The sequence below is a fragment of the Dendrobates tinctorius genome, unplaced genomic scaffold (assembly GCF_039654945.1).
Source record: "Dendrobates tinctorius isolate UK_male_01 unplaced genomic scaffold, ASM3965494v1 ptg000183l, whole genome shotgun sequence".
Lineage (NCBI taxonomy): Eukaryota > Metazoa > Chordata > Amphibia > Anura > Dendrobatidae > Dendrobates > Dendrobates tinctorius.
In genome coordinates, this window is record NW_027361850.1 from 6,475,840 (window position 1) to 6,491,700 (window position 15,861).

General features: G+C 45.1%; 2 protein-coding genes across 2 annotated transcripts in view; one reads left to right on the forward strand and one right to left on the reverse strand.

Moving 5' to 3' along the window:
• The window catches only part of EIF3I (eukaryotic translation initiation factor 3 subunit I), a 33,189-nt gene extending 22,909 nt beyond the window's left edge, over positions 1 to 10,280 (forward strand). The window contains exons 9-11 of the mRNA XM_073551977.1: positions 8,236 to 8,309; positions 8,405 to 8,497; positions 8,576 to 10,280. Coding sequence (XP_073408078.1) covers positions 8,236 to 8,309; positions 8,405 to 8,497; positions 8,576 to 8,657 — 249 coding nt within the window. The 3' untranslated portion in view covers positions 8,658 to 10,280. The remainder of the gene's footprint in view (positions 1 to 8,235; positions 8,310 to 8,404; positions 8,498 to 8,575) is intronic.
• LOC141055040 (myotubularin-related protein 9-like) overlaps positions 10,054 to 15,861 on the reverse strand; it is a 29,962-nt gene continuing 24,154 nt past the window's right edge. The window contains exons 8-10 of the mRNA XM_073551981.1: positions 15,573 to 15,793; positions 10,643 to 10,794; positions 10,054 to 10,563 (exon numbers count right to left, since the gene is read on the reverse strand). Of these exons, the coding sequence (XP_073408082.1) occupies positions 10,475 to 10,563; positions 10,643 to 10,794; positions 15,573 to 15,793 (462 nt within the window). The 3' untranslated portion in view covers positions 10,054 to 10,474. The remainder of the gene's footprint in view (positions 10,564 to 10,642; positions 10,795 to 15,572; positions 15,794 to 15,861) is intronic.

Sequence of the window (15,861 nt, forward strand, 5' to 3'; positions counted from 1 at the left end):
AGTGTGACAGGTAAGTAGCGACCCTCGACCCCAGCGATGTCGCTGGTGAGATCTGCCTGTGTGGCAGCTCACTAGCGACCACTTAGCGATGTACCAGCGATCCTGACCGCGTCATATCGCTGGTCAGGATCGCTGGTGCATCGCGAAGTGTGACAGTACCTTAAGAGCAGGGCTGTGGAGTCGGTAAGCCAAACCTGCGACTCCGACTCCTCAATTTCCCTTACACCGACTCCAACTCCGACTCCACGACTCCGACTCCCACACATATTGCTTATATTTAAGTGAAAAATTTATTGTAGTACAATGTGAACCTCAGACATTTAATCATTTTTATAATCCAATAATCAAGATATTTAGATAGAACAGAATATATATTGGTGTACTACCCGGTTTTCATTCTTTTTGGTACAGATACGATATGGATAGACAGATATGGATAAATGGATAGATAGAGCAGATTTCTAATCTGCTTTTGCTATTGAAAACATTATCTATGAGCTCAAAAACCTTTCAGGTGATGCGGTTTTTTAAAAAGATGATCGGCTTTTGGAGCTGAAAAACGTATCCTCAAAAAACACAGGAAAAACGCTGTGTGTGAATGTAGCCTTAGATCAGGAATAGAACAGTCATTTATAGGACATTTCATAACTTTCCCAAATTCCTATGAAAAAATATTCAGCACATCCTGCATTGAATTACTGTACCCAATTTATTATATATTTTAGGAGTCGGAGTCGGTCCAATTTATACCGACTCCAACTCCGACTCCACCAAAATGAGCACTGACTCCGACTCCACGACTCCGACTCCACAGCCCTGCTTAAGAGGATTCTCTTCGGGAGAAATCCCAGACTCCGGAATACACAAACGTGAGGGCCAGCTGGGAGGTGGAATAACAGGAATATTGTCTGCCAACAGGGTGCCGTATTCTCCATACGTCCACCATGCCAACCTCCTCTATCAGATTATGTAGAGATGTATATTGTGCATTTTAAGAAATATTTCCCGTATGAAATTTATCCCAGAAAGGATTGGAAGTAGGTGTTAAAATTCCCTACTCTAAGAACTGGTGTCTCTAAAAATGGGAATTTATAAAAGAAATAATCCTTTTAAAGATTTCTGCTGAGTAAGGGAATGGAATATACAAAGCTTCTATAATAAAGTTAATATTGTATATGGTACAAGCAAGAGATCAAAGTCTTCCATCGGTATCTATTTTAAAGGAGGAACAGATAATTGGAATCGATCTATGCACTAAAATGCTTACTCCCCGTGCATGAGTAGAAAAAACTGAATGGTACTCTGGACCCACACACAACCTCCTTAGAAATCGGAGTCTCTAACGAGTCATATGGGTTTCGGAAAGACTAATAATACCAGGCTGAAATTGTTGGATCCAAAAGAATACCATACATCTCTTGATTGCTTCCCCCAAGCCCCTGACATTCCAGGCTATCACATTAATTATATGCGCCATATTAAGTAGTGTGTACTTTTAGAGCAGGATAAATCAGATTGAAACAAATTAAGGTCTTGATCTTCAAAATTTAGTAATTTGATAAGTACAGGCCTCAGTGGAGCCCCCCCCCCGGTGGCAAAGGACATGTAGGAACTCTGTGAGCTCTTTCAATTGCAAAAGATTGAGATAATGTATTTGCCGAACATTGTAGACAGCCAGGATTCCAAAAATTCACCTGAATTACGGCCCTCCACTTTATCAGGAACCCTAAATAAACGTATGTTATTTCGCCAAAGCCTAATTTGTTGATAATCAATCTAGTTGACAAAGGCATTGATATTCTGAAGACCTCTCCTGAGATCTTTATGCATAGTAGGCATTTGCTCCTCAACAGAACTCACTCTTTCATCCAACTCATTGACTGCTGTTTATTTTCTTATGAGATTAATGTCCTATTTAATCCCTTCCATCTGTTTGAAAGTTTCTAATGAGAGGCTGCAGGATTTTACAGCAGAGAAGACCTCTTGTAGTGTAGGCTCGTGCCCAGAAACATTGGCTGGATTTGGTTCTCCATAGGTGTTAGTGATCTGTATTTCCTGCACTTCTCTGTTTAACTGTTGCTGTGAGAGTGGTGCCATATTGCCACATTGCCTCTGCACAGACTCTGTAGCTTCCCGTCCTATGAACATACCTGATAAGGTTGAAATCATCTGAAGAGTTGTTAGGCTAGGTTCACATTACGTTTAACCAGCCTATTCAACGCATAGCATTGACGGGCTGGTTAAATGGTATAGCATAGCGCGATTGCGTTATGCTATACCGCTAGCGCAGATGTGTCATCTGTGCTAGCGGTGACGGAGCTTCAGACGCTGCAGCCCGTGTCCGAGTCTCCGTCACTGAATGACGGCACATCGCGAACGCGTGCCGCTTTACGGCATGCGTCGCGATGCACCCGACAATGGAGGGCAATGGCAACATTAACGGACTGCGTTACACCGCGTTATGCCGCGGTGTAACGAAGTCCGTCTAACGGACTGCTAAAACGAAATGTGAACCTGGCCTTAGGGTCTAAGATCAGGCTAGCAAATCTCTCCAGGTTTGCTGCAGCAGCCTCAGCCACTCTCACTCTGGTTGATAGTGGAGGAGGCGCCATGTTGGAAGATATGTTATCTCGACTCTGCTCCTGATGCTTGCCTCTCGTCATGCCTGAGTGCGCTTTAACGCTTCGTATATTCCAGGGACTTTCCCCCAGCCTTCAGTGAGAAGGAATTAGTATTTTACTGCTAATATCCGTAGAAATAACAGGATACGGAGCAAAGCTCAGTGCTTCCTCTTCACATGGCCGTCAGGAAACGCCCTCCCCCATAACTACGATTTTCTCCTACGCCTCATTGGGGGACACAGACAGTGGGTGTTATGCTGCTTGCCACTAGGAGGACACTAAGTAAACCAGGAAAAAAAAAAAAGTTAACTCCTCCCCTGCAGTATACACTCTCTCGCTGGATGAGATTTCTCCAGTTCTTGCTTAGTGTCTATAGCAGGCACTTGGGTCTGGTTTCAGACCCCACCATTTTTATTTATTTTATTTTTGAATTTTCTGTAAATTTTAATTTTTTACTTAATGGAGTGAAGGGGGCGACGGTTCCTTTCTATGGCCCGCTCTCCCCCGAACCAACAACAGGCAAGCACGCGGAGTATACCTCCCCGTACACTTTTCTGCAGAGGATCTTACCTACAGTGCTCCCGAATGCCCTGAATCAGCCCCATAGCTCTCCATCCCCCTACCTCTAGGGTGGATCGATTGAGCATACCCCTTTAAGAACTCCTCCAGCTCTGCTACATCAGCCCAGGAGGATGAGAAGACCTGCATGGATGGCACGGACAGCGACGGCAGGCCTGAGCACTGGAGTAGAGGTATGGGGTCGGGTCCTGTTGCCCAGTAGAAGCGCAGATTGTCTCAGCAGCCCCCCGGCGCTTACCACGGGTAGGCCAAAAATTTAGTGCCCGGCTTTTCCGGCAATTTAATAGCGCCGCCGCCCCGCCTCCTTGGCGCCTCTCATCTCTTACGAAAGGCGCAATCCTAGTCTCGGGGGCCATGAAATTTACCTCAGCCTGCTCTGGAAATAGGCTGTGAGGCGCGCACTCTGACGGATATCAGGTGACACCACAGGGCCACCGCTATTCCTCCTGGGGACACAGCACAGGATCGGGGTAAGCTGCATCTGTCCTCAGAACACAGCTTAACCCCTTCCCGGAACATTCCCTGCAGCTGCAGTCCAGAATCTGCCTTTAACCCTTTCAGGAGCGCTATGTCTCAATCTAAGAAGGCTAATCGAGCTGCTAAGAAGCACATTGCGTTTTTTACCATGTATACCACTTGCAAGACTGCTGTGCCCAGACTAATCCGTTATGCACGGACTGCGCTCCAACGCCTCTCTCCACCGCTGCTGCGGGGCTTCCTGCGTTTAGTCCCCCTGAGTGGGCTGCATCCCTGTCACGGTCTGTGGAGTCACTGTCCCAGACCGTAGACTTCCTCCGGGAAGCCTCTTTAAGTCAGAAAGCGTCTTTACCACCCGAGCAGGGCTCTGGCGATGGCGGGGAACCGTCCACCAGCAGGGACCAAACTCGCTCAAGGGATGGTCAGGCTAGAAAGTTGGACCCCTAGTCACGCTTTCGCTTCAGCACCGGCAAGTTCTGTCTCGCTCTCCCTCTTCTATTGTTCGCTTCGAGCACGACTCTGAATTAGAATCTGACACGTCAACCCCGCAGTATCCTCCTACTGACCAAGAGTCACTTGATTCTCTTATAGAATCAGACAACAGGATTCTGGAGTTGGATGAGGAATATATTCTCGCTCCAGCACACGCTATCTCATTTAAGAAGACCAAATGTGTACGCAGGTTATTTGCCAGCCAACCGGAGTTTAAGGACATTTTCCAGAAACATAGGGTTCGGCCACATAAGCGGTTCACAGGGCTAAAGTCTACTGAGACTAAATACCCTTTTGCTCCAGACCTAATGAAGGATTGGTTACAGTCCCCTTCGGTGGACCCTCCTGTATCGCGTCTTGCTTCTAAAACGCTCCTATCCGTCTCTGAGGGCTCCCCAGTCAGAAACCCCTCTGATCGTCAAATTGACTACCTTGCCCACTCAGTTTTTGAAGCTTCAGGAGTGGCGCTTTTTCCATCTTTCGCGGCGACTTGGGTCACTAAGGCAATGGCCGCTTGGGCAGAAGTCTTAATTACTGCCTTCCAGGGTTCCAATCTTCCTCTGGAGGCAACCAGGGTCGCCAGGCAGATAATTCACGCAGCGGACTTTGTAGTGGACGCTTCTTTAGATGCCGCCAATTGCGCTGCTCAAACTGATGCTAATGCGATCTCCATTAGAAGAGCCCTATGGCTCCGTGACTGGCGGGCGGATGCCACATCTAAAAGATCATTGTTTTTTTGAAGAGAAACTGGACCAGCTCATTTCTGATACTACCGGGGAAAGAGTAAATTCCTTCCTCAACAAAAGGCTGTTCGGCCGTTTCGGCGCCAACAGCCGACGCATTTTCGACCTTTTCGCAACAATTCCGGTTGGTCCTCCACTACCTTCTCTTCCGGATCAAGTCGGTCCCCGTGCGGAGACAGAGGCTCCCAGGTCTCATACAGACCTAACCGCTCTTGTAAGCCCAGGCCAAGGGCATCTGGATCTAGGGGAGCCAGACCCCATAGATCTTCTACGCAATGACTTATTGCGGTATCCGGCGGACACCGACAAAGTAGGCAGACGTCTCCTTTCCTTCAGCCACACCTGGCTCGCGGTCGTCCACGACAAGTGGGTCAGGGAGCTGGTGTCCTCCGGATACAAGATAGAATTTTCGTCCCCCCCCCTGACACGTTTTTTCCGGTCCTCACCCCCCAAGAAAAAGAGCCTTCCTTTGGGCTGTTCAGACTCTGCAAGGGGACGGAATAAGATGGTTGGTAGGAACCACCGACGCAAGTCTTCTGGCCTGGGGTGCGGTCTTTCATCACCACAAGGCACAGGGTCGTTGGTCAACCCGAGAGTCACGTCTCCCCATCAACATTTTGAAGATACGTGCGATAAGACTAGCTCTACAGAGTTTCCACCATCTCCTCGCAGGTCACCCCATCAGGATCCAATCTGACAACGCTATGGCTGTGGCGTATATCAACCACCAGGGAGGTACTCGGAGCAGGATGGCCATGCACGAAGTGAGTCACATCCTCTATTGGGCCGAGACCAACCATTCTCGCATCTCAGCAATCCACATCCCGGGCGTAGAGAAATGGGCGGCAGATTTTCTCAGTCGCCAGGGCCTTGCCTCCGGAGAGTGGTCTCTTCATCCGGAAGTCTTTCAGCAGATTTGTCATCTCTGGGGGACTCCGGATGTGGATCTCATGGCCTCAAGACTATACAACAAGGTTCCTCGATTCATTGCCCGATCGCGCGATCCATGCGCCATTGGAGTGGATGCCCTTGTTCTGTCGTGGCACCGGTTCCGGCTCCTGTATTCTTCCCCCCTCTTCCCTTGCTTCCGAGGGTCATCAAGAAGATCAGAACAGAGGGAGTACCAGTGATCCTAGTCGCGCCAGATTGGCCTCCCCAGGCATGGTACGCAGAACTGATACAACTGGTCGCCGACGTCACCTGGTGACTTACAGATCGCATGGATCTACTCTCTCAGGGCCCGATTTACCACCAGAACTCCGGGGCCCTGTCTTTAACGGCGTGGCCGTTGAATCCTGGATTTTAGCACAGGCTGGATTCCCTCACGACGTGATTTCCACCATGATTAGTGCTAGGAAGCCTGTGTCCATGCGCATCTATCACCGCACCTTGAAAACCTTCTTTTCATGGTACAAGGATCATGGTCGATCCCCTCTGGTGTTTTTCATTCCGGCCATATTGGAATTCCTTCAATCTGGATTAAAGTCAGGCCTCGTGCTTAGCTCGCTCAAGGGCCAGATTTCGGCCTTGTCAGTGCTATTCCAACGCAAAATTGCCACCAAACTTCAGGTCAAGACGTTCATTCAGGAAGTCTCCCATGTGGTGCCTCCTTATAGAAGGCCATTGGAGTCATGGGACCTTAACCTGGTTCTCGGGGCCTTACAGGAGGCTCCTTTCGAACCGCTGCAGGATGTGCCACTGACCATCCTCTCTTGGAAGGTGGTCTTTCTAGTGGCAATTGCATCAATCAGACGAGTTTCGGAATTGGTGGCCCTGTCCTGCCGCCCTCCGTTCCTGAATTTTCATCAGGACAAGGCAGTTCACAGGACATTCCCGTCCTTCCTGCCCAAAGTCGTATCCTCTTTCCATCTCAATGAGGAAATTGTTTTGCCTTCCTTTTGTCCGGCACCAGTCCATTGCATTGAGAAGGCCCTCCACATCCTGGATGTGGTTAGGTCTTTGAGACGGTACATCTCGCGGACGGCTCCCTTCCACAAGTCAGATGCCCTGTTCATACTTCCAGAGGGGCATAGGAAGGGTCTAGCCGCTTCAAAAGCAATGCTAGCCAGGTGGATTCGCTTGGCTATTCAGGAATCCTACTGTGTCAAGAACGCACCTGTCCTAGTAGGGATTAAGGCGCACTCTACCCGCTCAGTGGGCGCCTCTTGGGCCATTCGGCACCAGGCCTTGGCAGAACAGCTCTGCAAGGCTGCGACTTGGTCCAGTCTGCATACTTTTACAAAACATTACCAAATTCATTCTCAGGCCTCTGCGAATGCAGCTCTCGGGCAGACACATCCTGCAATCGGCAGTACCACAGTGTTAAGTCAGTGGTACATGGGGTATTAGCAGATGTATGCTCCCCACCCAGGGACTGCTTTAGGACGTCCTCCCCCAATGAGGCGTAGGAGAAATAGGGATTTTTGTGTACTCACCATAAAATCCTTTTTTCCGAGCCAGTCATTGGGGGACACAGCACCCACCCTGTTTAGCCTATTGGTTCACTGTAGCATTCTTAGGTTTTGACATAGTTATGGTTATTGTTGACTGTTTATGCTCTCCTACTGCTTTTTTCACCAAACTGGAGAAATCTCATCCAGCGAGAGGGTGTATACTGCAGGGGAGGAGTTAACTTTTTTTTTTTTTGGTTTACTTAGTGTCCTCCTAGTGGCAAGTAGCATAACACCATTGTCTGTGTCCCCCAATGATTGGCTCGGAGAAAAGGATTTTACGGTGAGCACACAAAAATCCCTATTTTTTTTTAAAGAGATTGTCCAGCATTAGGCAGGCTTGCGGCGCTCTGTTAATGAAAGCAGTGCAGTAGAGAGCACGTGTGACTCTGGGCTGTGACGTGCCGTAAAACTTCGCCCACAGCCCAGTCACTCAGGGGACACTGGGCTCCGCCTCGGTGATGGCAGGTCAGCTTCCAATTCTGTAAGTTGACATGTCATCACTGGACATCACAGGCAGCAGCTGTGATGGGGATGAGTGGACAGCAATAGCGCCTCTCACAGGCACATTTGGAAACGCAGGGTATATTCAAGGTTTACATCGATCTGCCCACTACACATTGTAGTGGACAACCTCTTTAACATAATCAGCATTTACTTACTGTGAAGGTCCAGTGTATTTTGGAAAAAGAAGTATTCCAATCAAATCTTAAATGGCGCGTTTGACCTCTTAGCAGTTCTGAGCTAGGGCGCTGTTTTGTTCCACTAAAGAAACCCTATTTGAAATGATTCTGCTCTGACAGGTTCCACTTAAAACATTTTATTAATGCTGTAAGCAGACTAAGTTGCACTTTTTTAAATTTTCTTTTACAGGTTGTTTTAGGAGGAGGACAGGAAGCCATGGATGTGACAACGACATCCACCAGGATTGGTAAATTTGAGGCAAGGTAAGCAAGACTAATATAACAGTTTTCTTCATGGGATAGTAAATTAAAGTAGCCATTAGGTGTAAACTGTATGTTTTATGTTTTTCTTCTTTTAGATTTTTCCATGTTGGTGTTGAGGAGGAATTTGGGAGAGTGAAGGGTCATTTTGGACCCATCAACAGTTTAGCATTCCATCCTGATGGCAAAAGGTAAGTGTAATTTCTTGTAGTCTTGGAGTAAATCTGTAGGTAACATCATTGTGATGAGTTTTTTCCATCTCCTTACAGTTACAGCAGTGGCGGAGAGGACGGATACGTCAGAATACATTACTTTGATCAGCAATATTTTGACTTTGAGTTTGAATCTTGAGCTTCTGTCTCTTCGCTGACTGTTCAGAATACAAGGGATCCTATCCTCACAAAATATTCATGTAAAAACAGTGCAAAGTACATTATGTCCAAAGAATGTTGGACTGATTAATTTTTGGATTTAGCCTTGGAAATGGAGTTTCATCATGTTCATTTTTCCTTATGTGAAAGTATTAAAATATAAACTAGATTGGCTGTTAAGCTTTGATTTGTGTTTTGTCCACAATGCGTTTTGTTAACAAGGTGTTCTGAAATAAGGAAAAGCTATGTCAACAAGTACTATTCATTTCCTTAGTAAGTGAGCATACATGCGACCTACTCACCAATGACAGCCGTTGACAGAATTGCTTCATTCAAATGGACTTTTCTGACATTTATTAAAACTCTTATTTTTTTAATCCTTTTTTTTTTTTTACTTTTGTGTGTTAAATAACAGGAAATGCATTTTTTTTTAAATGTTTTTACTTTTTCAGATGAAATATTTTTTTGGGATGTTTCACCTGCATGGCCAAGAACAACATTGCATAATCATGTCTATTCACATTAGATGCATGCGTTTTATCAAATTGATTTCTATCTGCTTAATAACAAGCACATAAAAAAACACATTGAAACCACAGCTAAAACGCAGTGTGGAAATATACACCTAATCTGAAACTGCAGCAATTACCTTTACAGATTTAACCAAAATGTGAATAGTAAAGAAGCGCTCCCATCCAAGTTTTTACCTGTTAATATATTGCAATCCTCATATTATATAGCACTGTGCACTTATAATTACTCATTTTGCCTTTCTACCCACTTTTCTGTTAGGTCTATGATATCACGGGATTAAAAACAGACTACCCAAATCTTTCTAAGCTTTAAGTAGAAGCAAAAAGTTTCTCTTCCCGACATGAGGCATTAGAACTACAATTCTACATCACTACAAAGACAGGGCAGAGGGGCGAAGTAGCTGGGTTAAGAGTTGAAGACAGCATGAAGCTGGATTGCCGTGGACTTTGCAGTGGTGTAGAATTGTAGTTCTAATGATGACTCATGCAGGGAAAAGAGACTTCCTGTTTCTACATGGATGATGTGATTTCATAGACCTAATGAAAAAATAATAATTAACTGGATAGAAGGGCAAAATGAGCAATTGTAAGTACACAGTGCTATGTAATATGATTGCAATATATTAAGAGGATAAAAACTTTGATGGGAGGAGTGCTTCTTAAAAGCAAGGTTGGACGGAGTGGTTATCCTTTTTTATCATGTTTTTCTGAAGTCTCCCACTAATTACCCAGTTTTGACTATTTACCATTTATAGCACTGCCACTGCATAGTTGTAAATTCACCTATAAAAATGTGACCTGTAACTATTGCAAGACACATTTATTTCTCGAGTTCTCAAATAATTTACTATTCACACAAATATTTGCACGTTCCATTCCAGGTGTTTTAAGTCAACTTCATATGTCCACACCAGTTTGGAAGCTAACAGTGACCAAAAACCCAATTCAGAAGGCTGGCAATTGTAATTGAACTCATTTTAATGCCGGCAGATTCACCATACGTTCTGTCTGCTCTTTATGCTTAAATAAAATCTCTTGAAAATGAAAATAAAAGTGAAATCTGAACAGTCTATGTCTTGTATATCTGTGTCTTCTAGATATGAATTTCAATGTTCTTTACATTTCTGGATCTCTGCCACCAATATATCACAACCATGGAAGTCAATGGACGACGTTCCGAAATTATTCATTATTTAGGAAAATCTTCAGTGGAGCAACAGTTGGTATTTCTTGACAGGGTTTTGACCGGATCTAACAAAGCTGTTTAATAGGGATCCTTACCCACAATTTCCCATGTTCGCTGCCAGAACATCTCTTTGTGTTCTGTAGGCACTAGGTATCTGAGAAAAAAACCTGTAAAATCAAGCAGAATGTAAGTAAACTTTTTTATGCATATACCCATATGTATACCACATTGTTCAAGTATGCTCACCTTCCCACAGTTGAATACTTTGTGGGGCTACTGATGGCCAAATGGCTAATGGGTTTCTTTCATAAACTGGATTTACAAGGTGATTTCTTTGCCTGAAGTTGTTGAGGATACCCCAAAGAGAGTGAGTCTTTTCTCGCACCTTGTAAGTATGCCTGATAAAAAATACATACTTTAATACCAGGAAACAAAAAAAATGAAAGCAACTTGCTGATAAAAATGTGGATTGTTTCCTCAAATGGCACTGCTTAGTTATTTACTCTGTGACTGTGGGTAAAGTTAAATTAATAGACACATCCATGGCAGAGTGTCTTTGGAAATAATTAAAAGATACCCCTTCTCGCCAATAAGAGAATGCAGGTGTACATGTGGTGATTGTATTTTAATACGTGCAAAACTATTTGTAAAGTTAGTTTAATTTATTTTGGCAACAATTAAGTCAGATGCTACCCAGTGAAGATAAATGTGCATCTGACTTAATTGTTCACATCCTTATTGAAAAACAACGTTGACCTCTAGCCTGGCCATATTGGAAAAATTAGCATTCACTATAAATATCATACCAGTTCCACGTTATTTTCTATTATACCTAATGAATGTCTTCTGCAATAGAACACAAAGGTTATCAAGTCCCATCTCACTGGAAAAGACCAAAGGAACCAGGAACTTGTCATCATTAGATTGTTAAAGCGAACCTGTCAGCAGTTTTTGCTGATATAAGATACGGCCACTGCCTTTCAGGGCTTATCTACAGCATTCTGGGGCGCGGTCCGGTGCTGTCCGGTCCGATGGGTGTTGCAGGTGTGGATCCGACGCCTCCCATCTTCTTATGATCGCTGCCCTCCTGCTTGCTTCATGGCTCCCCGGCATTGCACTCCTGAGCAGGTGTACTTATCTGACCTGTTGAGGCAGACCAAAGTACTGCAGTGTGCAGGCTCCGGGAAAGGCCAGAGAGACCCTGCACACTTCAGTACTTTGCTCTGCCCTCAACAGAGCAGATAAGTACGCCTGCACAGGAGCGCGATGCCGGGGAGCCTGTGAAGCAAGCAGCAGGGTGGAATTGCAGGAAGATAGAAGGCGCTAGATCTGCAACATCCATCAGACCGGACCGCCCCGCAGGTGAGTATAATAAAAATAAGTTTTATCTTGCAGGGCAGATCGGGGGCTTATGTACAGCATTATAGAATGCTGTATATCAGCCCTGAAAGGCAGTTGCCGTATTTTATATCGGCCAAACCTGGTGACAGGTTACCTTTAACCTCTTCCCGACCTGTGACACAGCGTATACGTCATGAAAGTCGGTGCCAATCCGACCCATGACGCATATGCCGTGTCATAACTTCAAAGCCCCCCTGGGGGTCAGGTGACCGGGGTCACTGAAAGGTCACCCGACCCGCAGTGACAGGAGGCTTTGTGCTTCACCCCAGGGGGGATAGCTTAGCCCCCCGTGCCTACGATCGCTCTGATTGGCTGTTGAAAGTGAAACAGACAATCAGCAATAGTAATATTTCATCAATGAAAATTAATGAAATATTACAATCCAGCCATGGCCGATGCTGAAATAGCATCTGCCATGGCTGAAGACACTAATTTAACCCCCCCCACACTGACTGACGGTGCCGAACGGCCGCCGCTGTAATAGTCTGCCCCCCTTCCCTCCGCTCACCCCCCACGATACTTACAAAGCCCCCTGTCCGTCCCTGTGTCCCGCTGTCCCGGTTCATGGGCGCCGACATCTTGGAAAATGTGCGCATGCGCAGTGCGCCCGCCGGCATTTCCTGGCTGCAGATTCATTTTTTTTTTTTATTTTGATCACTGTGATAAACTTTCACAGTGATCAAAATAAAAAAAAAAAAAGTAAATCACCGCCCCCCCCCCTTATCACCCCCCATAGGGACAAATAATAAAATAAATAAAATATTTTTATTTTTCAATTAGGGTTGGAATTAGGGTTAAGATTAGGGGTGGGTTGGGGTTGGGATTAGGGTAAGGCTTGCGGTTAGGGTTAGAGCTGGGATCAGGGTTAGGGGTGTGTTGGGGTTAGGGTAGGGATTAGGGTTAGGTTAGGGTTGGAGATAGAATTGAGGGGTTTCCACTGTTTAGGCACATCACGGGGTCTCCAAACATAACATGGCGCCACCATTTATTCCAGCCAATTTTGCGTTCAAAAAGTCGAACAGTGCTCCCTCCATTCCGAGCCCTGGCGTGTGCCCAAACAGTGGTTTAACCCCACATATGGGGTATTGGCGTACTCAGGAAAAATTGCACAACAACTTTGGGGGTCTAATTTCTCCTGTTACCCTTGGAAAAATTAAAAATTGAGGGCTAAAAAAAAATATTGTCACGGTTCTGCGTTATAGCATTCTGTGAAGCACTTGGGGGTTCAACGTGCTCACCACATATCTAGATTAGTTCCTTGGGTGGTCTAGTTTCCAAAATGGGGTCACTCGTGGGGGGGTTTCCACTGTTTAGGTACATCAGGGGCTCTGCAAACATAACCTGACGCCTGCAGACCTTTCCATCAAGTCGACATTTCAAAACGTCACTAGTTCCCTTCTGAGCCCCAACGTGTGCCCAAACAGTGATTTCCCCCCCCCCACATATGGGGTACCAGCGTACTCAGGACAAACTGGACAACAATTTTTGGGGTCCAATTTATCCTGCTACCCTTGTGAAAATAAAAAATAGTGGGCTAAATATCATTTTTTGAGGGGAAAAAGCACTTGGGGGTTCAGAGTGCTCACGACACATCTAGATAAGTTCCTTGGGGGGGGAATAGCTCCAAAGTTTAGGCACACAGGGGCTCTTCAAACACGACATGGTGTCCGCTAACGATTGGAGCTAATTTTCCATTCAAAAAGTCAAATGGCGCTCCTTCCCTTCCGGGCCCTGCCGTGCACCCAAACAGTGGTTTATGACCACATATGAGGTATTGGTGCACTCAGGAGAAATTGCCCAACAAATTTTAGGATCCATTTTATCCTGTTGCCCATGTGAAAATGAAAAAACAGGCTAAAAGAAAATTTTTGTGAAAAAAAGTACTTTTTTTTTTACGGATCAATTTGTGAAGCACCTGGGGGTTCAAATTGCTCATTATGCGTACAAATAAGTTTCTTGGAGGGTCTAGTTTCCAAAATGGGGTCACTTGTGGGGGAGCTCCAATGTTTAGGCGCACAGGGGCTCTCCAAATGCGACATGGCAACCGCTAAATATTCCAGCATATTTTCCATTCCAAAAGTCAAATGGCGCTCCTTCCCTTCTGAGTCCTTCCGTGCGCCCAAACAGTGGTTTGTAACCACATGTGAGGTATCTGTGCACTCAGGAGAAATTGCCCAACAAATTTTATGATCCATTTTATCCTGTTGCCCATGTGAAAATGAAAAAACTGAGGCTAAAAGAAAATTTTTGTGAAAAAAAAGTCAAATTTCCAATTTTTTTCACAAATAAACGCAAAAATTATCGACCTAAATTTACCACTAACATGAAGCCCAACATGTCACGAAAAAACAGTCTAGGATGCGTTGAAGCGTTCCAGAGTTCTTACCTCATAAAGGGGACACTGGTCAGAATTGCAAAAAATGGCCAGGTCATTAAGGTCAAAATAGGCTGGGTCATGAAGGGGTTAACCCCTAACCGACATTTGCAGTATACATACACATCATGGAAGGGAAGGACTTCCCAACTCATAAGGTATATGCACGTCATGGCGACCTGTGCACAGGAGCTGTGTGTGGGCGATCTCCGCCCCAGGTGTTCACAGCTGACTCTCAGCTCTCACTGCCACACCGCTCGTGGCAGTTTAACCACCTCAATGCTGCAATTGATATCGTTTGCAGCAATTAGAAGGCAGCCTCTCTATTCCAATCAGCATCCCTGCAACGTCATTGCGTACTGACCCGAAAAATAAAGCTGCCTTATCAATTTTGCCACATGTGGAACGGCTTTAACAAAAAAAAAAATCAACTTCCTGGATTGCTGGATTTTGTTCATTCTGCCTCCCAGATATCTGAATAGAAAGCGAATGCACCCAAACACTAGTTTTGCTCCACATATGGCGTATTGGCATACTTAGTAGAAATTGCTCAACAAATTTTGGGGTCATTTTTCTCCTGTTAACTTTGTGAAAATAAAAAAAAAAAAATTGGGGCCAAAGTAACATGTAAAATGTTCATTTTTTCCTTCCACATTACATAAATTCCTCTGAAGCCTCCTGAAGGGTTAATAAACTTCTTGGATGTGGTTTTGAGCAGTTTGAGTGGTGTAGTTTGGGTTTTTTCTGTCATATAGGCCCCTCCCCCAAAAGTTACTTTACTCTAAAAAAATGGTTTTGTAAGTTTGTTGCACAGAGTGGCAGATAGGGATGAAAAAGACACGAAGGTACAGGAAAGAAGCTGTACATGTAGGCTTAGTCTGTATATGAACAATACGTATGCCTTTTCTGTGATTTGTGAGAAATATACCCCTTTTATAGGCTTATTATGGCAGGATTGGATGCCTTTTCTTAGGTTCTGGCATCACATTGGCATTGCTATATAGCAGCTGCCAGTCACTGCTTATGGTATGGACACAGTTGTAAATGGGTTTATATGATAAAGCATTGTCTAGATTGGTTCCAGTTGTATTATTTGTCAAATGTTGCATCTGATGAATATAGTATATAGCTAATGATGAAGAGAAATAATTTGCTTCTCAGCAGGAGGGATCTGATAGGGGATGCCATCCTGTAGGTCAGAGACTGACTTCCTCTGTACACATAATGTTCTGGACTGGTAGACTGGAGCAAATGTGACAATTGCCCATAATGTACGGGTGATGGAAATCTATGTATCCAACATGCATAGATATAATTGTAACTTCCCGGCTATATTCCATGCAAGAAAAATGTTGGCGTGCTACTTTAACCATTTCCATTCCTTATTATACTGTAACTTGCCTTTCCTTTTCATTGTTGCATAAGAAGGTCCCATACTCTGAGCTGTAGGCGTGGGTTGCAAGTGCACACAAAAGTTTTTCATTGAACTCCATTGCCATAGGAAATTGTCGCGTGAGTTGCCAGCAGCAGTCCAAAAATAGGAGAAAGTAAGGGGATTCTTGCTGAAAACGGCCCTGTGCCCAGCCGGATCGAGCACAGCGTAGCTGAAAAGGATGACCAGCCTGTGAATGCAGGGAGTAAAACTGAGCAATGGCCAAGTGTCATAGTCAGTGAGCACGGTGTGTGGGGT